A 25,431-nucleotide genomic window follows, 5' to 3' on the forward strand; every position below is an offset into this window, starting at 1 on the left:
CCTAATTTCTCTGCATTTGCTGATCTGCACAACCAGGGATCTGTCTGTGGGTGGCTTCCTCTGGCAGCGAATCATTGTCTGTGTCCAGCCTTTTTCCTTTGGTTTCTGTCTACTACGATGAAGAGATATTCTCTCTTACTGAGTTGAGGTGTTCTTCATGACTGTCTTCTGACGTGATTATATACAACCCTAGTACTAGTGTCAAAGCTCTTGAAGAAACATTCCAAGAAGTCCCTCTGTATCTCTACAAGCTGGAGGTGTTCCTCCAGTGTTTGATCCATCATCAAACAAAACATTATGGGTATCTCAGGTCTAAGTGGAGAACTGCCTCTGTCCCATGACACACTACTACTTCATTTACATCTCTAGTTCTAATGCCAAATGGAAATTAATAAGAATCCCTTGTTAAGTAATATGAGTAACCATGATCGGCTCTGTAGACTGAGCCAAATATTTACTGTATTTGTGGATAAAATCTAACACTGAAGGTTGAAAATGCTTGGAAAAGCCTATTCTTTCATAAGCATATATATTCATATGAAAAAGTTTAGTGGTGGCGGGGAAGAGACAGAAATCTTTAATAAATAAATAAATTAAAAAAAAGTTTAGTGGTTGGAGTTATCTGGCTTAGGGAATTATATTCATATCAGAAGCAACAGGATGCCAAATAAACATCCTAGTGCCAGCCAGATTTATGATAAATCCCCATGTGTTGCTAGCCAAAGGTGATCTGGAAACTCTAAAACAATACAGTCTGTTGTCGTTGTTCTTGGTTGCCTACTATTGCTGAAGACAACACATATATTGCTCAAAGGAGATAGAGAAATCAAGTTGGTAATGACTAGGAAGCCTCCTCTCTGCTGGCTAGCTCTCCCAGTACTGGAAGGTGCTATGCAGGCTGCTGGAGTAAAAGTCAGCAGCAGTCTTACCCAACTGTGAACCCTGTGAACTGTAACATAGACTGGGGCAGCAAGCTACACTTATAGGTTAAATAGTGAATGCTTTCTGCTTGGACTTAAGGCCTTCTTCATAGCAGGAAATACAAGCCTCACATGAAATATGGTCAGGAAGAGTTTTCAGCCCCTGAGGTCAATCTACTATTATTATTTTGGCTAAATGGATATAGTATAAAACTGCACACAAATTCATATCTGTCTACCTATAGATCAGTGCAGCTCTCAAGTCTCATGGTAAACCATCAGTGGATAGGGATTGATGTAAAAACTCGAAAGTTCTCAAAGAACATGCTCAACCACAAAAGGTTCATCTGTATCACATCCCTCCCCTGAGTCTTCACTCAGGGACCACCACAGAAGAGGGATCTGAAGATGCTAAAAGCCAGATATCATGCAGGACTGGAGCGAAACCGTCAGAAAGTTCATAGCAGCTACCATTACTGGCAAAAAGCCTCACGAGACCAAGTCAGGGAACGCTGTAGCATGGACAGGGAAGGGGTTCATGACCTCTGACTCCTAACTGAGGAACTAGGGACAGTTAATGTCTTCTGGGGAAGGAAGAGTCAGTTGTCTTTAAGGAGATGACTCCTGGCATGCTGACCACATTCTAATAAATGGCTCAACACCCAAGGGTGTATAGATAGCACAAATGCTGTCAATAGTTATTAAGTAAAGCTAAAAGAAAAAAGGAAGTCACAGAGGTATGGGGGTAGGCATATATCTTGGAAGAGTTGAGGTGAATGTGATCAAAACACATTTTATAAATTTCTCAAAGAATTAATGTAACATTTAAGATGTAATTAAATTTAAATTTATTATTAAAAAGACATTTGCCTTAGTTTGAGTTATTTGTTTCACATATCTGAATAATTACACTTAAAATATCTATGGACGTAGTAAGATAATCCTAAGGGTATAGTCATCTATCCCTTCTAGATAACTGAACTGTTTATAAAACCCATTTGCCAAATGGTTATCTGAGAGGGGCTTTGGACTTGTCTTGCAATAGTTGTAAATCTCATTGATCAGATTTCCCTGTGATCTTAGGTAGGCCTGAACCAAGCTGGTGAACCCTGCGTTTGGTACCTGGACAGGCAGTAAAGAAGCTGACATGAACTGAAATGTAGGGTGGGCTATTAATCCTGCAGAGTCTATTGCCCAGATCCCATAATCCTGAGATTTTGTCTTCAGAATATGGGAATAGTACCACACAGGCTGCCCAGAGCACAGGAATTCTTAAAGAATAAAATAAATAAAAGAAATGCTAGATAATAAAAAACACGGTGAAGAGTTGTAAAGAATTTTTTAAAAAGCAAGTATCATAAGTGTCATCTTTCCCATAAATTTTACTCTTTCTATAAGAAAAAAGTTGTTTTCTTTTCCAAAAGAGAAGAAAATAGTGTGCTCCATTTTGTATATTCAATAATTTATCATTCATTCATTCATTCATTCATTCATTTAGCACAGCATTCTCTCTGCTCAGGCTATTTCCATCTGAGTAGTAGAAACATGCATATATAATGCAACAGCAAAATTATTTTAATCAGTGATGAATGCCACTAGGAAAAAAATGTGGGTAAAGAAAGGAAAAGGATATCCTGAAGGAGACATGAAAGACTGTGTGACAAAAACAGGATGACTGACATTTTAAAAAAGATGCTTATATCCCTTCTTCTCCCCCTCCTTTTTGTCCTCCTCCTCCTCCTCCTCATCCTTGCCCCTTCTCCTCTTTCTTTCCCCCCTTCCTTTGTCTTCAATTTCATCACATTTATTTCAGGTATACAACATCAATACAATCACGATTTGATATGTAGTACCATGACTCTGAAACTTGACAGGACAAAATCCTGTACTTACCCATTTCATGTCTGGTGCTGGCTACACCTACACCATACTTTTCTAAAGTATCCTTTATCGTCTTCATTGACTCATCGTATTTGACTGCAAGCCCAAGATAGTTGTAGGAGCCCATGTTGATAACATCTTTAATAACTTTTCCAGTGTGTCTATAGGGAGATAAGCAAGTGAACACACAGTACTATCTCATTTGATATTCTCCTGCCTCAAAGACTTCAATTTGCCCAAGCCTGACATTGTCTTTCCCATTTTAATGTGTGCTTTTTTTTTTTTTTTGAGGAATATAACCGGATAGTAAGGTGAGGCACAACATTAGTGAAATGGCCTGGTCCCCAGTGTATTACTAGGCACTGGTTTTCCCTGAATGGTTGATTTTATGACTGGTTGAAACTGCTGCAAAACGTGCTAAGGTAAAAAGGTCACAGTCATCACCGACTCCATCCTTGAGAAAGCAGAAAGGTACAATTTGACAAGGAAGTTGACAAAGGCTCTTTCAGGTTTGACTGTCTGTGCTGTGCACCCGTATAACCTTAATTACAATGTCAAGAAAGCCCACTTGGCAATTTAATCCCTTTTTCTTCCACCATATCATGAGAACTTGCAAAGAGATGAGCAGGTGAAGATGAGCCTCATCCACACCTTAGCTTTTTCAGTTCTGCAACTTGTGTCCATGCTGGAGTTTACCTGAGTGTTTCCCCGTCAAGCCCTCCCAGCTGGCTGCCTCACCTGAATGTCCAGTTATAGTCATCAGACACTTTCTCCATTATGTCAATGTGGGGCCCTGGGACACTGCAAACCGTCTGATTCCAGCTGTCTCTGATTCTCATGTAAAGGTTCCTTTTATAAAAATTCTCAAAGTCCTGATACAACGGCACAAAATCCTGTTACAACAGAAGTGGAGAATGAAGGTTAGTTTTGGTCTTTCTTTTCTTTTTTCTTTTTAAAAAGATCTTATTTGCAGCTAAAATCTAAGAGAAATGAAAGATCCTGGTTTATTCACAAAGAGGACTTTGTTGAGCAAGAACAGGTGGATGGGGAGCAGAGGGAGCTCACAAAACTGTAGGACTTCCATGCCTAAAGAATCTGTGAAAAAAAATGGGCTCTGTGGCACATGTCTGTAACCTCAGCTTTTTAGGAAGCTTAGTTAGGAAGACTGAAAATTCAAAGCCTGCCTTGGCCGCAGAGTAGATACAAAACTAGTCTCAACAACTTAATGTGATTCTTCCAGAAAATAAGAAATAGAATCAAGTATCAGATGTGGTATCACTGTGGTAGGCTTTAGATAGAAGGTCCTAGATTCAATTATTGGTGGTGCCAAGTAAAAAAGGATAACAAAGATGCTAACTCAATTCAAGAGAAAATGGCAGACAAGGAGTTTCTTTACTGTCCATTAAAAAGGGGTAATTTCAATTGTAGGGTTGGGATGTATTGATACTCAAGCAATTCTGTTGGGGAAAATAGTTGAGATATTAATATTGATTTTTGAATCTAAATACTCTCATGCGTCGTGCTTTCAGGATAGGTGGACGTGGGTGATGGCAGGAATCTTCACTAATCGTGAGGACCTTGATAGTGATTTGAGGGCACAATTTGAATTACCTGCCAAATTGTGGTTGGCAGAGAGCTGCGGTATGTTGAGCGCCAGAAACTGAGCTGACAAGGTTTTGGAGGGATCAGGGCCTCTTTTGTAGGAGAGGTAGCTGCTTATGTTCCTGTACAAAATGTCACCAATGAATTTAAAGGTTTGCAATGAGCAGAGGTTCAAACCAAAACATCTATGATTTTATCAGATGGTTCATATAGTTGATATTAGGCAGAAAACACAAAAGCCTTACCTATGGCCTGAGTCAAATGCTTTGTGTATTCACAGTGATAGCGCAAGGGAGAGATTCACAACTTGTTGGAGGAACTGGGGAGACTTTATGATAAAAGAACCTTCTAGGGGGTGTTAAGGTAAAATGAGGTTGTGAGGGGCAAGAATAAAAGTGATGAGGCTACACAATGTGAGTAGGCTTGCTTGCTAGAAATACGGAGAGCCTTGGAGGAGAATGAGTGAGATTATATCATCTGGTACCTCATGTTGGTCTTTGTTCAGAATTCACCTCATCCAAAGACAAAACCAACGTTAAGATTCATGTGGCCTCTGAATACCTTTCTTATCCTACCTTCTAACTTTCCCTACAGTGTGGATAAGGCTGCTGTGCCACCAAGGAATAGCGCGAGGGAGACTTACATAGCTGTCTGAGGAGACTCAGCTTCATCCTACAGTCAATGGGAAGGCACTGAATAATGGGGAATAAACTTTCTCGTTGTTGTCATCCTCTCTGCTCTTCCTCATTGCATGGAGCTAGTTTCCCGAGAAAGGACCACGGGAAAGCCATCGTTTGATATCTCTCTATGCTTCTAATTTGCCTACTCACTCCTTGAGTTGGTTGACTCTAGAAAAAGATGCAGAGAATAAGCCACTTTGATGGCAAGTGGGTGGACCTCAGTGACATTCCTTTCTGTTATTTCACAATTTGCTGCTCAGTGACAATGACATGATTTCTTAGGAGGAAATTATGATTTTGTGTAGGAAAAAACTGCTCATAAACACACTTGAAAGGAACTTCCTATTGCATGTAAATTTGCCACGCCACCGGTTACATTCGACAACTTCAAACCACTCAGTTTCTCTAATAGCCATGATACAGGTCTTATTATTAAAATCTGTAAGTGTATGTGATGAGCCATAACATCTTTTTACACCTTCACAAGGAAAAGATACAATTTGTTACCTCTCCAATTTCATAATTTTTCAAATTGTTTCTTGCTTTGCAGATTAGTTTAATGAAGATTTAGTATTCCAAAGACAGTGATTGCGATAGGACTTATTGTAGAGGACAATCTTCAGATTTGTCACTTGGCTTACTTGTCTATTTATTTATTTATTGATTGATTGATTGATTTATTTATTTATTGTTTCTGACGTAAAGAGCTTGGTGTAATAGAGACAATAAGGACACAGTCATTTGGGGATATGGGAAAAAGTGAATTCTGCCTAAAATCATAGATACAAAAGAGTATTGATCCTTCTTCATTATGTCAGTCATTTTGTTTTCTCTTAAATTATATGATAAGTTTAAAATGATACAGCTTTAACAGAAAAAGTGACAGAATGTCAGAAAACATCACTACATACATTAGAAATTGTAGCTAGCCCAGAGTTTGAGTTTTGCGGGATGTGTAAGTTCTAGAGAATCAGTGGACAGGGTGGTGGCTATATTTATAATAATGTACTGTGTGTTTTAAATTTGATAAAACAGAAGATCTTAAATGTTCTCAGTACAAAAGAGATAAAATGGGTGTAATAGGGAAGAGACAAAACTCTACTTATTTGTAGATGATATGATTCTATACATAAAACACCCTAAAGACTCTACTGGATAATTTCTACAACTGCCAAAATACATTCAGAAAAGTAATAGGATATACAATTAATAAAAAAGTCAGTAGCTTTTATACATGCTGAGAAATTAGCAATTAGGAAAAGATCTCATTGATATTAATCTAGAAGAAATCTTGGAATAAATCTAATTAAGGAAGAACTAGAATAAAAAGAACTTTAAGACATAGAAGAAGTGTAAGAAGAGGGAAAGACCTCCCGTACCTAAGAACTAGGATTACTATTGTAAAAATGGCCATCCTACTAGAAAACAAGTCCTACTAGATTCTTCACGTAAATATATAAAAAAAAAACCTTAAATTTCATCTGGAAGCACAAAAAAATTCAAAATAATCAAAGTAATTCTGAACAATCAAAGAATTGAAATGCTGGCTTCTTAGTAGAAAGTTGAAATCTGATTTTACCAAAGAACTCATTTTCTAAGATAAACAGAACTTTCATGTTATTGGAGTTCTTTTCCCAGCCTATCTGCATACTTTTATAGATACCTTAGAAGAGTGGGTTTGCTTTTGAGGCAGAAGATGCATGGGAACAAGCCTTATGAGGTGATTAAATTTTCACCTGCTAGTCATTTCTACTGTGTTTAAAGGTATACATTCACAAACAAACACACATTAAATTTACCTTTTGTGTGTGTGTATATGTGTGTATGTGTGTGTGTGAACTATTTGAGGGATATTTTTCTTCCACTGTGTGTCCCATGGAACTGAGATTTTTCAGACTTGGTGGCAAGTACCTTTTTACCTATTGAATCATCTTGTTGTTATTTATTTTTTAGTTACAGGTAAGACAGGCGTGAGCTGTACAGACAATTCCTGGACAAAAGAAATGGAAATTAAAATCCCTGAGACTGGTAGTTTGAGCAGAAGGAGTTTGAGGAAGAGCAAGCAGGTCTTAGTATTTGAAGTAGAGTAAGTCAAGGGACCATGGTAGAGAAGATGAATTAGATACAGAAGAGGGGACCACATTCTGTAGAGAACCCTCGCAGGTTTGCTTTTTGGTTAGTGACTTGGACATACATTAGTTCTGTGCAAAGATGGGATATGACTTGACTTGGGAATCATATTGGTTGTCAGATGAGAAGAGATCATAAGGTTAAAAAAATGGACATCAAGTTCATTGGGTAAGAGAAAATAGAAAAATCATGCCGCAGCATGATTGGTCAAAATAAAACAAACAAAAAAGCCAACAGTCATCTAGTGATAAACATATTTTGAACACAGGGCAATCAACAATTACTGACAATTTGACTTGGGGTTCAAGATAAAGGGTGACTTGAAGGCTTTTGTGAGGAGCCCTTGGGTTTTCAGAATCACCATTTACTGATCTGGGAAAGATTTTTGAAGACAGTGGCCTGGAGGGGAAGCTTAAATGTACAATTTGTAGTACTGGATGAAGATGTAAGAATGTAGATTCTCATTTTCTTTTGTTTTCACAATAAAATAGGAAGCAATAGGTCATTGTTACAAAAGTCAAGAGGTACTGGAGACTTGAAGAGGGAACAGAATGTAAGAAATAGTTGCCTAAGAGTCAGTAACTAAATATACTAATGTGATTGGCAGGTATTACTCAACTACCTGAAGTTTATTCACCCTGAATTTAAGGGGAAATCAGTCCTCTTAGGCAACAGGAGATATCAAGTAGAGTTTGTATCAAAGCCCATCAAATTCCAACTGAATAGAGGCAGGAGAAAGTGAACACAGGGAACTGAGAGAGCTTAAATTCTGTGACTGGGGCCTTGATAGATGGGATGGGGTACAGTTGCTAGTGGCAGCCCTGGAGGGAGAAAGCTGATAAAGACAAGCCCTTTGAGCTACCCACATGATTAGGATGTGTGCTCAGGTTTTACTCTTTCCTATCCTCATCCGTTAGTCATTGACGGTGGGCTTCAGGAAATAGCACCTACATGGGCCACCTTCCGTGGAACTGAAGGGAAACTAGCTCGACATGGAAAGGGAGATGAACACCTAGGGACAGTAAGAGATAGTGCTGCCACCACATGAATACTGGTGATGGCTGAACTTCCAGGGAAGAATTTCTAGAATAACAGGCATTGGCTTCTCCTATGATCATGTTTAGAAGCGAAAGATCTTGTTGCTATGGAATCCTCATTAGATTATGAATATCATCCCCTAATCTGTACATATCACAAACTTGAAAACTATTTTTCCAAACCACTGACTCACAGTTTTGCCTGCACAGTAAAATCACCCAGCAAGCTTGTATGTACCCCTTTATCCAGGCTTCACCTTGAAGTAGTTAAATCAAAGGTTTTTTTTGTGTAAGGCCCAGGCATTGGTTTTCTATTAAAACTCATTGATTTTAATGAGTAACCAAGGCTACAAAACACTACTTTAATATTACTCTCTTGCAAACTGAAGGCTAATATAATCAGTTCCTAAGGCTACCCCAAGAAGTTCTCTCTAGACCCTCATGGGTCTATACGGCAAGGTCAGTGTCTGAACCCTTGTCTGCCATATCACCTGGGTACTCTAATTGCCCTATCCTTCACGTTGTTCAGGAGAAAGCCTCTTTAGGACCATTCTGCTGTTGTTTTGGGTCCATAATATAGATGACACAGGACAAATTATATTTCATGTAAATGTGAATATTCATACACATTTTTTTTTTACAGTTGCCACTTGTTGAGTCTTCTTTGTTTCAAGTGGGTGCAGCCAGAGAAGCCTGGCATGTTTTTGACCAGGTGTCAAAACCACTCAGAGAGGAGGCAGTGTTTCAACTACAGTGTGTTTTATATCAAACTGGCGTCCTTTTCCTTTCTTGAGTCTACTGATAATTTTATTGAGTCCTGAGCCTGTGTTGTAATCATGGATTGCAGTTTGGAATTTAGCATTCTTTTTTCCTGGTTAATCCGGGTAAAGGAGGTTATCAAAGCTGAGCTAGGTGCTTCTCCCTTACTGTGATAAGGCACCATGACCAAGGCCATTTAAGGAAGAGAGAGTTTAATTTAGTTTATGGGTCCAGAGGCAAAGAGGCTTGGCAGCAGGTGGAGGGTACTGCAATAATACCAGGAAGTTGCAAACTCATGTCTTGACCTACCAAAAACAGAGCAGAGAGGTTAAACTGCAAGTAAGGTGAGACTTTGAGCTCTCAAAGCCCTCTCCCTCTCCCTTCACAAATGACACACTTCCTTCCATAGGGCTACACCTTGTAGAACACCGGAAACATGGCCACCAGCTCAGGACCAGATGTTCAAATCTGAGCTCATGGTGGGTATTCTTATTCAAACAAGTAAAAGAGCCTTTATGTTTTGCAACCAAGTTGAGGGCATTTGTGTAAGAAATCAAAACTGCATAAAAACAAACAAATATTAAATTTAGGCCAGTATTCCACTTGGAGAAGCGAGAGAAATAATAGGAAAACTGAGTCAATCCGTTCTTATATTTTGGTTGTGAAAGGAAAAGGGGAAAATAAAAGCATCTGTGTCCAGTTTTTGAGGAAAACATTAGATCATCTCCACTTTCGGTTCATAAATGTGCTCCCTTTTCTGAAGCTGTTTTGCCCATAGCTCGTTTGTTCTAAGTAGGCTATGTGCTATATATCACCAGTGATGGTATTTAGAAGACAAAAATGCTCATTTTCACTAAAAGAACCAAAGGCCATTGAAAAATAGCCTATCACATGCTGTGATGAAGAGTCTTTAAGATGTGATTTAGCTAGTTTGTTAACACAAGGCAAGGATATTGACAGACATACAGGGGACTTAAAAAATCAAGAGTAAGACTACAGATAGGACTGGGAAGACTAAATCACATCTAAAGAATATAGTCATTTATAATTATAACACTTTACTCTAAATTTCTAAAGGATCTCAAATGGGACAAGTAACAACTATTAAAATCATTGGGGAAGTCACCAGCCTGGTTAGAGGAGAAGGCCAGTTCAAGCATCCTCTCCTCTACTGCTAGGAGTCTTAGCTGTGGTCACCCTTGTGAGTTCTTGGGTGTTTCCTTGTCCCCAGGTTTCTCCCTAACTCCACAATGGCTCCTTCTATCAAGATACCTCTTTCATTTCTCTCCTTCTCAGTTCCTCCCCAAGTTGACTGTCCTGTTCCCCCATGTTCTTATACCCTTTTTCTCCTTCCGACTCCCAGTTTACTTGGGAGATCTTATTTATTTCCCCTTCCTAGGGCAATCCGTGTGTTCTTTTTAGGGTCCTCCTTGCTACCTAGCTTTTCTGGGACTGTGGGTTGTAGCCCAGTTATCTTTTGCTTTCCATCTAATATCTGCTTATGAGTGAGTACATACTGCATTTGTCTTTCTGGGTTTGGGTTACCTTACTTGGGATGATTTTTTTCTAGTTCCATCCACTTGCTTGCAAGTATCATGATGTCATTGCTTTTTTAGCACTGAGTAATACTCCATTGTGTAAATGTACCACATTTTCTTTATTCATCCTTCCATTGAGGGGCATCTAGGTTGTTTCCAGGTTCTGGCCATTATGAACAATGCTGCTGTGAACCTAGTTGAGCAAATGTCCTAGTGGTATGATTGAACATCCTTTGAGTATATGTCCAAAGATCTCTGGGTATTGAGGTAGATTGAGTCCCAATTTTCTGAGAAACTGCCATACTGATTTCCAATGTGGCTGTGAACATTTGCACTCCCACCAGCAGTGGGGGAGTGTTAGTGTTCCTCTTACTCCACATCCTCTGTAACATAATCTGTCCTCAGTATTTTGGCCTTAGCCATTCTGACAGGTGTAAGATGTTATCTCAGAGTCATTTTGATTGGCATTTCCCTGATGACTAAGGATGCTTTAATGTCTTTCAGCTATTTGAGATTCTTCTGTTGAGAATTTCTGTTTAGATCTGTATCCTATTTTTTAACTGGTTTGTTTGGTATTCTGATAACTAGTTTGTTGAGTACTTTATGTGTTCTGCAGATAACTCTCTGACAGATGTGGGATTGGTGAAGATCTTTTCCCATTCTGTAGGCTTCCGTCTTGTCTTATTTACTGTGTCCTTTGCCTTACAGAACTTTTCTGGTCTTGAATTAGAATTCCATCTCTGCTAGCTATTAAATTCTCTGAAGTTAATTTCATCTTTCTTTTGTCTGTTTGCTCTTCTGGAACTGCACTAGAGATCCTGTATATATCTTTGCCTTGACTACACATCGCTAGACTGAAGACTAGCATGGGAGTTGCCACAAAATCCAACGTGAGAGTTTTCTCCTGAGGTTCTTCTTCAGATATTCAGCTGCCAATTCTTGACAAGCTAGACTTGTCAAAGAAGAATCAATCACTTTGCTCTTATGACAATCTTTCTGCTTTCTTTTCCATCTCAATGAATGCATAGTTGCCCACACCAAAACCCTAGGTGTGGTCTTTATCTCTCCGTTTCTCCAAGTAAGATTGATTATTTGTAGTGCCACTTCTCAAACATCTCTTGGCTTTAATTCGTATCTCTGCCCTGTTGTCACTACCTTGGTCCCATCCCCACTGTCTCACTTAGATTTTTTTGTATCAGTGTTACTTTCTGTAATTCATTTTTCATAGTGTAGAAAGAATAATCTTTCTAAATCTACAAATATACATTTTTTCTGTCAGAAATTTGTCAATACTGTCACATAATAAACATTCCTGGATTATAAAACAGTTATAGTCTGACCCCATTTGTTTTTCCACACAGTCCTTGTCCTCACACTCAAGCACTGGAATTCTTTGATTTTTTTGTATATTGCAACACTTCCCCTTATTCTTGGGCCACCTTGTATCACTGTCCTATCCTTAAAGGATACCCACCCTTTGCCTTACCACTTGCTCTTCCACATTCATAATTTCATTTAAGTTTGTTCATCCCAGGAGCCTTTTCTCAACACCACATTCAGGCCGGGATATTTTCCAAAACACTCCTACTATCCTCTCCTAGTGCCTACTACTTATTTCTCTGATGCTTCTTGTTGCATCTTTTTTATGGCTAGTTCTTTCATGGTAGAGACTATATCTGTCCTGATATTCTCTTATTAGTTTGTACCCAAAGAATCTCTCAACTTTCATTAGAGAAGCTTCACTTTGCAGTGCACTGTGATTGCCATAGACACCTTCAACTAGATAAGGTGTAAAGGATGAGAGGCTGCAAAATGCTCAGCCATGAAAGGAACATTTACAAAGCCCTCTTTCCTCTCAAGGTTTAGGGATCACTGGGGAATAAGAGGCCAATACAAACAAGCAGACAAATAAAGATGCAAAACAGAACCAGAGTTGATGACTACAAGGAAACAGTATCTTCCACACACAGCAGGGCAGTCACACATATATAACAGCACACAACAAATCTGTACAAAGTCAATGTGGACCAAATTTTAGTACAGAGAGGGCATATGGGCATGAGGTCTCACTGGTAGTGGAGAAACTATTGGTAATGGATAGTTTCTGGAAGAAGGAAAGTCAGTTTATTTTTAAGAGTGTAGCCTCTGGTAAGTTGATCACACTCCAGTGAAATGCCACATATCCAAGAACATTTGGGCATCACAATTTGTACTTGAGTTTTTCTCCGTTTAATTTAATGTTAGCTGTTGGCTTGCTGTAAATAGCTTTTATTATATTTAGGTATGACCCTTGTATCCCTAATCTCTCCAAGACCTTTATCATAAAGTGGTGTTGAATTTTGTCAAATGCTTTTTCGGCATCTAATGAAATGATCATCCCACTAAAATCAGGAACACGACAAGGATGCCCACTCTCTCCATACCTCTTCAATATAGTGCTTGAAGTTCTAGCAATAGCAATAAGACAACATAAGGGGATCAAGGGGATTCGAATTGGAAAGGAAGAAGTTAAGCTTTTGTAATTTGCAGATGATATGATAGTATACATAAGCGACCCCAAAAACTCTACCAAAGAACTCCTACAGCTGATAAACACCTTTAGTAATGTGGCAGGATACAAGATCAACTCCAAAAAATCAGTTGCCTTCCTATACATTAAGGATAAGGAAGAGAGAGGGAAATCAGAGAAGCCTCACCTTTCACAATAGCCACAAATAGCATAAAATATCTTGGGGTAACTCTGACCAAGGAAGTGAAAGATCTATTTGACAAGAACTTTAAGTCTTTGAAGAAAAAAATTGAAGAGGACACCAGAAAATGGAAGGATCTCCCTTGCTCATGGATTGGGAGGATCAACATAGTAAAAATGGCAATTCTATCAAAAGCAATCTATAGATTCAATGCAATCCCCATCAAAATCCCATCAAAATTCTTCACAGATCTGGAGAAGACAATAATCAACTTTATATGGAAAAACAAAAACCCAGGATAGCCAAAACAATCTTATACAATAAAGGATTGTCTGGAGGCATTACCATCCCTGACTTCAAGCTCTATTACAGAGCTACAATATTGAAAACAGCTTGGTATTGGCATAAAAACAGAGAAGTCGACCAATGGAATCGAATAGAAGACCCTGACTTCAACCCACAAACATGTGAACACCTGATTTTTGATAAAGGAGCTAAAAGTATACAATGGAAAAAAGAGAGCATCTTCAACAAATTGTGCTGGCAAAACTGGATGTCAATCTGTAGAAAAATAAAAATAGATCCATATCTATCACCATGCACAAAACTCAAGTCCAAATGGATTAAAGAGCTCAATATCAGTCTGAACACACTGAACCTGATAGAAGAGAAAGTGGGAAGTACTCTACAACACATGGGCACCGGAGACCACTTCCTACATATAACCCCAGCAGCACAGACATTAAGGGCCTCATTGAATAAATGGGACCTCCTGAGACTGAGAAGCTTCTGTAAAGCAAAGGACACTGTCACTAAGACAGAAAGGCAACCCACTGACTGGGAGAAGATCTTCACCAACCCCGCAACTGACAAAGGTCTGATCTCCAAAATATATAAAGAACTCAAGATACTAGACCGTAAAATGCTAATCAACCCAATTATAAAATGGGGCACTGATCTGAACAGAGAATTCTCAACAGAAGAATTTCAAATGGCCAAAAGACACTTAAGGTCATGCTCAACTTCCTTAGCGATCAGGGAAATGCAAATCAAGACAACTTTAAGATACCATCCTACACCTACCAGAATGGCTAAAATCAAAAACACCAAGGATAGCCTTTGCTAGAGAGGTTGTGGAGAAAGGGGTACACTCATCCATTGCTGGTGGGAATGCAAACTTGTGCAACCACTTTGGAAAGCAGTGTGGCTGTTTCTTAGGAAATTCGGGATCAACCTACCCCTGGACCCAGCAATACCACTCTTGGGAATATACCCAAAAGAGGCCCTATCATACAACAAAAGTATATGCTCAACTATGTTCATAGCAGCATTGTTTGTAATAGCCAGAACCTGGAAACAACCTAGATGTCCTTCAATGGAAGAATGGATGAAGAAAGTATGGAATATATACATATTAGAGTACTACTCAGCAGTAAAAAAACAAGGACTTCTTGAATTTTGCATGCAAATAGATGGAAATAGAAAACACTATCCTGAGTGAGGCAAGCCAGACCCAAAAAGAGGAACATGGAATGTACTCACTCATATTTGGTTTCTAGCCATAAATAAAGGACATTGAGCCTATAATTAGTGATCCTAGAGAAGCTAAATAAGGAGAACCCAAAGAAAAACATATAGGCATCCTCCTGAATATTAACCTTCATCAGGTGATGAAAGGAGACAGAGACAGAGACCCACATTGGAGCACAAGGCAGAAATCTCATGGTCCAAATCAGGAGCAGAAGGAGAGGGAGCACGAGCAAGGAACTCAGGACCGCGAGGGGTGAACCCACACACTGAGACAATGGGGATGTTCTATCGGGAACTCACCAAGGCCAGCTGGCCTGGGTCTGAAAATGCATGGGATAAAACCGGACTTGCTGAACATAGTGGACAATGAGGACTACTGAGAACTCAAGAACAATGGCAATGGGTTTTTGATCCTACTGCACGTACTGGCTTTGGGGGAGCCCTAGGCAGTTTGATGCTCACCTTACTAGACCTGGATGGAGGTGGGCGGTCCTTGGACTTCCCACAGGTCAGGGAACCCTGATTGCTCTTTGAGCTGATGAGGGAGGGGGACTTGATCGGGGGAGGGGGAGGGAAATGGGAGGCGGTGGCAGAGAGGAGGCAGAAATCTTTAATAAATAAATAAATTAAACAAAACAATTTGTACTTGATGGGTTAAAGAAAAAAAGGCACAAAGTTTGGTGTGCAGGGAATGGGTGAAAATCGAAGGAGTTAGTGACAGAAGCACATATGATCAAAATGTGTATGAACTTCTCAAAGAACTGATTATTTATATACATGGCAGACCTCTGATTATCTTTCAGTTTATTCTCTAACTCAGTACAGAAACAAGGCAATATAGGTGTTTATCTAGGATAATGGCTCTAAACGGAGTGACTTGATCATTGCCATGTGTGTCAGTCAGTGGAAGCGTCAAATCTAGTGTGTGGAGGCCAGGAATGTTCTTTAAATTCCTCCAATGTACAAGGCTGCTTTCCAAACAGATGAATCACCTAGTGAGTTAGATATATCAATGCAGATTTTGAGAAAATCTGACCTAGATGAAATAGAAATACTGTGGGATAAAATTCTTGTACACTGTAAAGACTTGTCACTCATATTAGTTTAATTAAACTCTGATTGGCCAGTAGCCAGGTAGGAAGTATAGACAGAGTGACAAGACTAGGAGAATTTTGGGAAGAATAAAGGCTGAGATGCAGTCACCATCCAGAAGCAAAGGAAGCAAGATGAGAATGCCTTACTGAGAAGACGTATCAAGTCACATGGCTCAATATAGATATGAATTATGGGTTAACTTAAGTTGTAAGAGCTAGTTAATAATAAGCTTGAGCTAATAGGTTAAACAGTTTATAATTAATATGAACTTCTGTGTGTTTCTTTGGGACTGAATGACTGCAGGACCAGGTGGGATAAAAACTCTGTCAACAAATGGCACCCAAACATTTGGCAAGAATTTCCACATGAAACCTGAGAAAGGTTTTTTAAAATGCTAGGCAGACAAGAACAGAGTCCAGCACAGTTTTTGGTAATCCTCTTTTCTCAAGTAGGCTCCGTTTTCTGGTGGCAAGCAGAGGTACAGCTCCTTTAAGAGAGTCTTCCTGACTCAGTGGTAGTGGCAAAAATCTCAGAGGTCTTTTAAGGGCTCTGACACAAAACACTTAAATAGTTTTTATGAGCAGATGACATCAGGCTTCTTGGTGTTGGCATGCATCTTGAAACTCCATAGAGTTGTGACAATAAGCATGGCTTCTGCCAGTACCTCTGCCATGAAGCTAGACTTTGAGAAAGTTAAGTAATGGGGCAGAGCCAGCCACCAAAGCCACGGCTTTAATCCTAGCCATATCTCTTAGCAGATTAAAGACTCACATGGTCAGAAAAAAATAGAAATATACAGTAAAGATAGATTCAGACAAAAGAGACCTCTAAATAGTTTACAGTGTGTTTACATATATACATAAGGTTGGAAGAGAAAAGAAAAAGGATAGAGAAATTCTTTTTTTTTTTTTAAAAAAAAGAAAAAGTGTAGTTGGTTGTGGTGGCACATGCCTTTAATACCGGCACTTGGGAGGTAGAAGCAGGCAGATCTCTGTTAGTTTGCGGCCAACCTGGTCTATAGAATGAGTTCCAGGACAGCCAAAAGTACACAGAGAAATCTTGTCTCAAAAAACTAAACATTTAAAAAAAATAAAAAAGACAAAGAAAAAAAAATCCAAATAAAGATGAAAAAATACACAGAGAATCTGGATACTATATATTATTGTGTTGACATTGTTTGACTGCTGAAAAGGGAGCAACAGTTGCTAAGAGACATTTGAGTATAAATGCTGTTGATTAAGCCAATCTATATATTTGGAAAATACCTTGAATTTGAAATTTATGTCAAAAGATATGTTACTTTAGAGAAGAGGGTTTGTTTTTATTTCTACAGAAAATGTGAGACTGGATTTATTCTGGGATAGGAAAAATAAGGTTTCATTGAGGAAGCCCCCCCCCCAAAGAATCTCCAATGGGAACAGATTGCCCAGAGGTCCAACACTTCAGAGCACTTCTGTTGCAGTTTCTTCTGAGCTCTGCATCCAGAACAGCTTTAAGGCTGCTGGCTGAGGTGATCCAGCTTCACAGAATACTCCAGGCAGGACTTGACCATAATCCTAAATTTTCTTTGAGTCCCCACAAGTTTACCAGCACCCTCAATCAGCAGGGGGCAGTCTAGAAAACTATGTCCACATTCCCCCAAAATGGATTATGGATGTTTGTATTTGTTTATCATGTTGGTTGTAATTTTTTTTGGATAATGATCAAGAAAAAGCTAAACAAAGGAAATTGGATTCAGGTTTCTTGTTTTGAAAAGGAACAAAGGGAAAATGCTGTGGGATAATGCTCTTACTGTACACTGTAAAGATTTGTCACTTGTATTGGTTTAATAAAATGCTGATCGGCCAGTAGCTAGGTAGGAAGTAAAGCTGGGGTAAGCAGACTAGGAGAATTCTGAAAAGAGGAAAGACAGAGAGTCAGTCACCAGCCAGATAAAGAGGAAGTAAGATGAGAATGCCTCACTGAGAAAAGGAACCAAGCCATGTGGCTAAACATAGGCAAGAATTATGGGTTAATTTAAGTTGTAAGAGCTAGTTAATTATAAACCTGAGCTGAGCTAATTTGCCAAGTAGTTTATAATTAATATAAGCCTCTGTGTATTTCTTTGGGACTGAGCAGCTGTAGGATTTCGTGTAACAGAAATTTCTGTCTATAAGAAATGTAACATTTCACTCAGATACATGTTCTTATTTTGGAGTAGGGCACAAATGATGCTGAATCTGGAAGACCAGAAGACTACCTCCTATGTGCACTTACTTTCCTTGTTGTCTTTCACATTGATTCGCTCATCATTAAAAAGATCTTTCATCAAATATGCTATGGAATTATCATATAAGTTAAGTATTATGTTGAGCAAGAAAACTTAAATTCTGTTTCTGGCAGTTAATAGTATTCTAGTGAATGTGAAAAAACAAGGCCACAAATACACAGGGAGACAGAGATTAGTAACTGGATATGAATGAAATTTCTGCTGAATGGTTCTTGGACATGTCATCCTTTCTGGGTTCTGTACCCGAGTCACTGTTTTGGGGAAAGGTAGACAATGACGCAGATCCAGGGGGGCAAACGTACGTACTTTTTGTTCTTCTCGCTCTACAGCTGCGTTGCATTTTTCTATTCCCCAGCTTCTCATAAAGTCTCTGAGATAGCCAAATAAGGTTCCAATTCCATATCCCATGTAAGTCAAAACCAAGACATAAAGTGGTGGTTCCGGATAGGACTCAAAGATGGGCTTATCAGAAAAACGTGGCTTCCTATTTTGCTGAAAATACCAAAGAAAATCCAAGGTTAACAATTTTTCATTAAAACCATATTATGATAGCTTTATTTGTCAACTTTTGATCTTTAAAATTTAAAGAACACATTTAAAAGTAACAAATTACTTTAAAAATTTTGGAATTTGATCATTGATAAGAATAAAGAGAAGCATAAATTTGATTTACAATCCATAACAATATAGTTGATATAAGAAAACATTCTCAACAAATTATTTGGTGAAAAGTTATGAGTAATGAATGGGATGATTTTAAGATTCCAAAATGCAGCTCCATTAATTACTTCTTAATCATGAATTTAGACTCATTGCCTTACTCAAGTCTTCTAAGTACATCTAAGAATAACCAGCCCTTTGTGCTCTTGTGAGGTAGCAATTCATGTTTAGTATTTCCTGTGAAACACTAACCCTGAAGACTGCCAATCATTTGTATGTTTCTATTAAAAGTAAAAAAAACAAACAAAAATCAAAATCAAAAAAGAGTTAACAGAATCTTTCTAGGTAAATCATATTATACTATTTCAGCTGGAAATACCATTTCATCTTTGTACTTATATGGTTTATTGATAAAACTGAGTTTAAATGTGTTTGTGAGGCAAACAAACATATTTTAGGACTTAATGTCACAGTGGAGAGACTTGACATCAAACTATTTCAATTCTTGTAATGACTTGTTCACACTAGCTTTATTTGATATTTGCTCAATGAAATAATGGATAAATAGTTTAGATACCAATAGTTTCATTATTATATCATTCCACTGGAAATACACAAATACTTTCTTAACAAATGAAACTAAAGTCAGTCAAACCTCTTAGAAAGTGGTTTTCTTTTTTCTTTCAAGATGGCTCTATTTTTAAAAATTTGTTCAGTTATTTTATGTGTATGAGTGTTTTGCTTGCATGAATGTATGCACACTGCCATGTATGTCTCATGATACTAGAAGCCAGAAGAGGTCATTGGCCCTTCTGAAGCTGGAGTAGCAGATGCTTGGGAGCTGTCATGTGGTTTCTAGGAACCGAGACCAGGTCTTCTGCAAGAACATCAAATGCTCTTATTGTTGAGCTGTCTGTCTAGCTCAGGAAACATTTTCAAATCTACAATTGAATAATGTTTGCAAATATGAGATCTTTACTGTATTCAAATAGACTAGCAACAATGTCTTTCTTAATGAGTTTTTTTTTCTGAATATACTATTGTTATATTCTGAGCCATGTTCCTCAGAATGACTCTTCATATATGGTGATGTTCCAGGGGTTGTTTTCTATCTGAACTTTGATCAAATTTGGAATATACAGGATGTTGCAATATCATAGGAGGATCCACCTCTACAGATGATTTCTTTTCCATTGATGTTGGCAACACTGTTGATAGCAATTTTGCATGTACTAGGACAACACAAAAGGAGATATGAAATCAGTAAACACAGCATTTCTTTTACAGTGCAATAACACAGCAGTGTATGGGTGTGAAAGGTACAAATTATAATATAATGAAACATGTAAATGTCACAAGGATGGCTCCAAGGGGATCATACTTTACTGAATGATCAGAAGTGGCTTCCTGAAGAAAGCTGAACTACAGTCCAACACTGATCGGTAGTGGAAAAGAATGGTAGAGAAGGCAGCAATATAAGTCAGATTGCCTGGCTTCAAATCTGAGTCCTTTTATTTACTAATTGTGTGCCCTTGTATAAATCTTTTGATTTCTCTGGTTTTCAAGTGTCTCTTATGAAAAAAAATGAGGCAAATAATGTTTGTTTTGGAACTTAAATAATATCTGCAAAGGACCTGTCATAGCACAATCACCCATTAGATGTCACAATAGCTCTCATGTTATCTCCTGGAGAGAGATGATAGATAAGAGTGTAAGAATAGGAGATGCTGAGAGAAATATTTGGGGACGATGAAAAAACAAAATTTGCCTTGGCTGATATCTATGCTTAGCATGCACAAGGCCCTGTGATTGCTCTTCAGTGCTCTGCAGACACACACACACACACACACACACACACACACACACACACACACGATCTAAAATCAAGTGAATTCTGTAGACTCTCCCACCATGTGCAAGAAAAGTTACATTCAAGATGAGGCAACCCTTAGAACACACACAGTTCATTTTGCTCCTCTATCAGGCCTTAAGAAGGAGAATGGATTTGACAATGAGGAACAAGGGAAAGTTTCAGACCATATTTACTCTACCAGGGCAGGAAGTCTAGCCAGGAGATCCCCTTTGGCGTGGTAAAATGCCAATGAAATCCCAGAGGGCTAGAGACAAGGGGAAGCTCACTGTTCTCCTTACAGTGGTATGCATGCAGCTTTGCACACTGTGACAGAATGTTGTCACTGAAGCTTTTCTTTAGAGAGAACACAGGAGTCATCTGTTTATATTATAGCATCTGAGTGAGTTCTGAGAAGAAAAATGAACCACTGTGAATGACATGGAATACAAAACTTTGTCAAAATATTTTCTGCTTTCAATATAGAAGCTAGTTTTGTGTGTGTGTGTGTGTGTATTTGTTTGTGTGTGTGTGTATGTGTGTATCCATTTTCATAATAGTATTATTGGAATGCTATAGATTCCTTGAACAATTAAAATAGTATAATTGGTAAAAATAAATATTAAAATTTGAATTTACAAAGTCTTTGGAAATTGAAAGGACATTGAAAAGATCTAATATTTATTCAAGATAATCTATGGAATAGCTTCAAAGACCAACGAAAATCTCTAATAATAAACCATAGCCTACTCCCTTCTTATCTTCTTCACTCTACCACTCAACATGAGAAAGTTTCCCTCTGAGCAGGTGTGGCTATAAAGACTGAGTTTCCCTTTCCCTACTCCAGTTCTGAGCAGGGATGAGATGACTATCTGTCAACATACTTATCTTGCTCCGGTGCTGCTGTACAAAGGCCAAATTCCATGCAATGTGCCTAAGAGATAAGAAGTTGTCTTTACTGTGCCACCCAGAGAGCCCTGTCCCTAAAGCTAGAGACACAGGAACTGTTCCACAGCTGGTTCTGAAACAATGACTTGTTAACTTTACTGAGGAGGAGAGTTTGACCATAAAAACATAAAATTTTCATACTTTAAATACTTGAATTTATTGGGAATGGAGAATAGGAGAATTCGGGGTGATGATATACTCCTGAAAAAAAAAATGAAGCTTCAGTAGTAAACAGTGTACAAGAGACCCGTGACTCCAAAAATTACAAGTTGAACTGCCGGCATGAGTCGATCTTCCTGAGAGAACCAGGCAAGTGAACAGCTAAAACAGGCCCTTTCAGGATCAGACCAAACCTGAAAGGTTGACTTCAAAAACATACCCTTGAGAAAGTTGTGGTTTTGATCGAGTCAGGTGATAGGGCAGCTTATGCCTTGTGGGGATATTAGTCAATAAAATAATTTCCCTGGAAGTATGGAGACTAGCAGCTGATATTGATGCCCATTGAGAGTTGTAGCTCACCAGAGTGATTTAGTAAAGACAACGCTAGGAGAAGCCTGTTTTAACTTCTGTCCTTCCAATGCAGATGAGAAGGAAGATATGGGCAGCGGTAGAGCTTCATGTTCTGAGATGAGCGGTATTACGGAAGTAGCTTCATGAAGCTAATAAAGCAAGCAAACACAAAGATGCACAAGGCATACACACACACACACACACACAGACACACAAACACACGCATACAAACACACACACAAAGATACCACGTACACAAAAACTCTGGGTGAGGGGATGATTTTTATGCAGAAGTATGAGAATATATTATTTTAAAGTTCATTTAGTAAAAAAAAAAAACCTGTGAGCTCAGTAAAGAAATAGGAAAACATAACCTATACAAAGAGTAAGTAAGGAAGACCTGGCAAGAGAAACTGTCCATGGGGATGACCCAGATGTTAGACTTAGCAAAGATGTCAATGCATCTTAGAAGAAAAAATAAAGCTCTTTGGGGGAAAAGCAAGTGATTTCAGACAGTTATTTAGAACCAATCCCCCCAAACAAAACAAAGTCAGAAAGCAAAAGCAAATGTCGCCATAAAAATATACATATCACAACTGTGTTCAAAATGTTAAAAGAAAAGCCGGGCGATGGTGGCGCACGTTTTTAATCCCAGCACTCGGGAGGCAGAGGCAGGCGGATCTCTGTGAGTTCGAGACCAGCCTGGTCTACAGAGCTAGTTCCAGGACAGGCTCCAAAGCCACAGAGAAACCCTGTCTCGAAAAACCAAAAAAAAAAAAAAAAAAAAAAAACCAAAAAAAAAATGTGAAAAGAAGGCATGTTGAAAGAAATAAGAAAGCATGATGACAGTGTTTCCCCAAATAAAAAGACTCAGTCAGGAAATAGGTATAAGATATTGGAACAACTGGGCATGGTGACCTGTAATCCAGAACCAGGGAGACTGAAACTGAAGGACCATGATATAAGGCTAGTGATGGTTACCAGGGAAACTCTCTCAGAAAGATGTGTAATAACTTGTGGAGGCTAAGAAATGCAGGTACATTCACCACTGTCAGAGAGTTTGAGAGACTAATGGGCATAATTGTACCTTCTAACTCAGGAGGTGGCTGCCTGGCCCCTTTTGAAGTTAAGATAGTTTGGTGCCATCCTGACAGGTGGTCAAAATGTGCAAATGTACTTCTGCTCTTTTTTTTTTTTTTGTAACTATGAGGTCACCTGGGGAAGGGCTGTCTTTCAGGTATGTGACTCAGTGTATGTAATTTGGGCATCTCGCTACCTTGGCAACAGAATGCTGATGATGGGAGGTCTCAGAATTGGCCCTGTGAGTTAATCTTGTGTATCATGCTAATGAAGCCTTTTGTTACCTTCTCCCCCAGTTTACATTGGGTATAAAAGCTGCAGAAAAATAAACGTGGGTGATTTCAGGGTCTGAGTGATTCCTGAAATACCCTCCTGATACTGTCTTATGTTTTCTGTTTTATTATTTTTATGCATCTTCATATTCCTTCATATAATTTCTCCAGTTCCCATGCCCCTACCCTGGTATGAGGTGATTTTGTTGGAACCAGTCCTCAACAATAACTGCAATAGAAAATTAGCATGTAGACTCATCATATTAAAATTGAAAGTCAAAAGAGTCAGAAAATGTTAACTGAGGATTTATACAAGCCAAAGCCCAAGACCCACAAAGGTAAAGAAAAATAAGAGGAAATGATGGCAGCAACTGGAAAAATGTGAGATATCTCTTAAGACAGAAACATTTACCTAATCTGAGAGGAAAGAGAAGAGATAGGAAATGACTAGTAAAATATTATAAGAATATTGGCTGAAAACTCTCCCAATTTTGATGATATATTGAACTCACATTTAGATGTTGTGGAATGATCCTTCCATGTGTTGTGAATATGTTTTGCTCTCACTGGTTAAAAAATAAAACTAATTTGACCTATAGTCAGGAAGAATAAAGCTAGACAGGAAAACCAAACAGAATACAGGGAGAAAGAAGGGTGGACTCGAGAGAGAGATGCAAGCCCAAGAAACAAGACACCAAAAAACCAGTAAAGCCACGACCATGTGGTAATACAGAGATTAATAGAAATGGGTTAATTTAAATGTAAGAGATAGTTAGTGGTAATCTTGAACTATCTGTGAAACGTTCTATACTTAAGATAAGGACTCTGAGTGATTATTTAAGAGCAGCTGTGGGATGAGACAGGACAGAGAAACCTCCCTTTACAATTTCTATCTAGCACAAATTATAAAGCAAATAGATCTGCTTACATAAACATGATAGTAAAAATGTGGGTGATAAAGATGAAGACCAAAAATGTAATTCATCACATCTTAGTGACAACAGTGAGGTGGACACTTTTCTTTAGCAGACATGATGGTGTCCAGAAGTCACCATATTCAAAACATAGAAAGATTAGGAAATGTGGATTGGAAAAAGCATGTTTGAAAAGTAATTGCAAAATAAAAATATTGCAAGAGAAGCCATAACTGGGAGAATTTATGAATAGAAGAAAGCTTTATAGGAGAAAAGAACCCAAAGGAAATTCTTCGGCCTTGGGGAGGTGGGAGAGACTGGGAAGAGTGAAGGGAAGGGAGGCTGTGGCTGGAATATATTGTATGAGAGAAGAATAAATGAAAAAGAAAAATGTCTCAAACAGCACTTCAAACATAGTCGTCTCTACTCCTAAGAACAAAGGTAATATCATTATATAATTATGAAAATGTAACATGTACGTTTTTGGTTTCTTTTTCTAGTAAATTAGTTTAAAAGACATTATGCAATACAGGATGTTCAAGCTTATTATTGAAGCTGTCATTAGACACATATGAAATAAAGTATTTAGATATAAAAGACTACATTAGAGTAGGCGAATGATGCACAGTGACAGCAAGAACCCACAGGAACTGATGAGTGGAGAAGGAAATGGGAAATGGGTGTTAATAGAAATAGCACATCTGTCTCCCTTTCTTGCCCTGTTCATATGTCTGTACTTATATACATGCATGATTATTTTAATGATGCATATGCATCATCTAGCTTGTATCCTTTGCTCTAACCTGTTCAAAAGAACAGGGCTACGTTGGTAGCCTTGAATGTTTATGTTAAGCACCAAAGAAACTACTAAGAAAACTCAAGAATATAAGGAGACCCATTAAATAATAAAAATATTACATTGGATCAATCATTTAATGAAAAAAGAAGCATTAAAGTTAGACTAGATACAAGACACTCAAAAAGCAAAGCAAAACAAACAGAACAACAACAACAAACCCTGCAGACATAAACCTAATAATTCTTTTTTTAATTTAATTTCTTTATTG

General features: G+C 38.3%; 1 protein-coding gene across 1 annotated transcript in view; it reads right to left on the reverse strand.

The window, feature by feature from the left end:
* Sptlc3 (serine palmitoyltransferase long chain base subunit 3) overlaps positions 1-25,431 on the reverse strand; it is a 117,163-nt gene that overhangs the window by 74,491 nt on the left and 17,241 nt on the right. The window contains exons 2-4 of the mRNA XM_041670973.1: positions 18,438-18,623; positions 3,540-3,694; positions 2,814-2,962 (exon numbers count right to left, since the gene is read on the reverse strand). Coding sequence (XP_041526907.1) covers positions 2,814-2,962; positions 3,540-3,694; positions 18,438-18,623 — 490 coding nt within the window. The remainder of the gene's footprint in view (positions 1-2,813; positions 2,963-3,539; positions 3,695-18,437; positions 18,624-25,431) is intronic.

The sequence above is a fragment of the Microtus oregoni genome, unplaced genomic scaffold (assembly GCF_018167655.1).
Source record: "Microtus oregoni isolate MIOR12 unplaced genomic scaffold, Mior012 000020F_ref0000438, whole genome shotgun sequence".
Lineage (NCBI taxonomy): Eukaryota > Metazoa > Chordata > Mammalia > Rodentia > Cricetidae > Microtus > Microtus oregoni.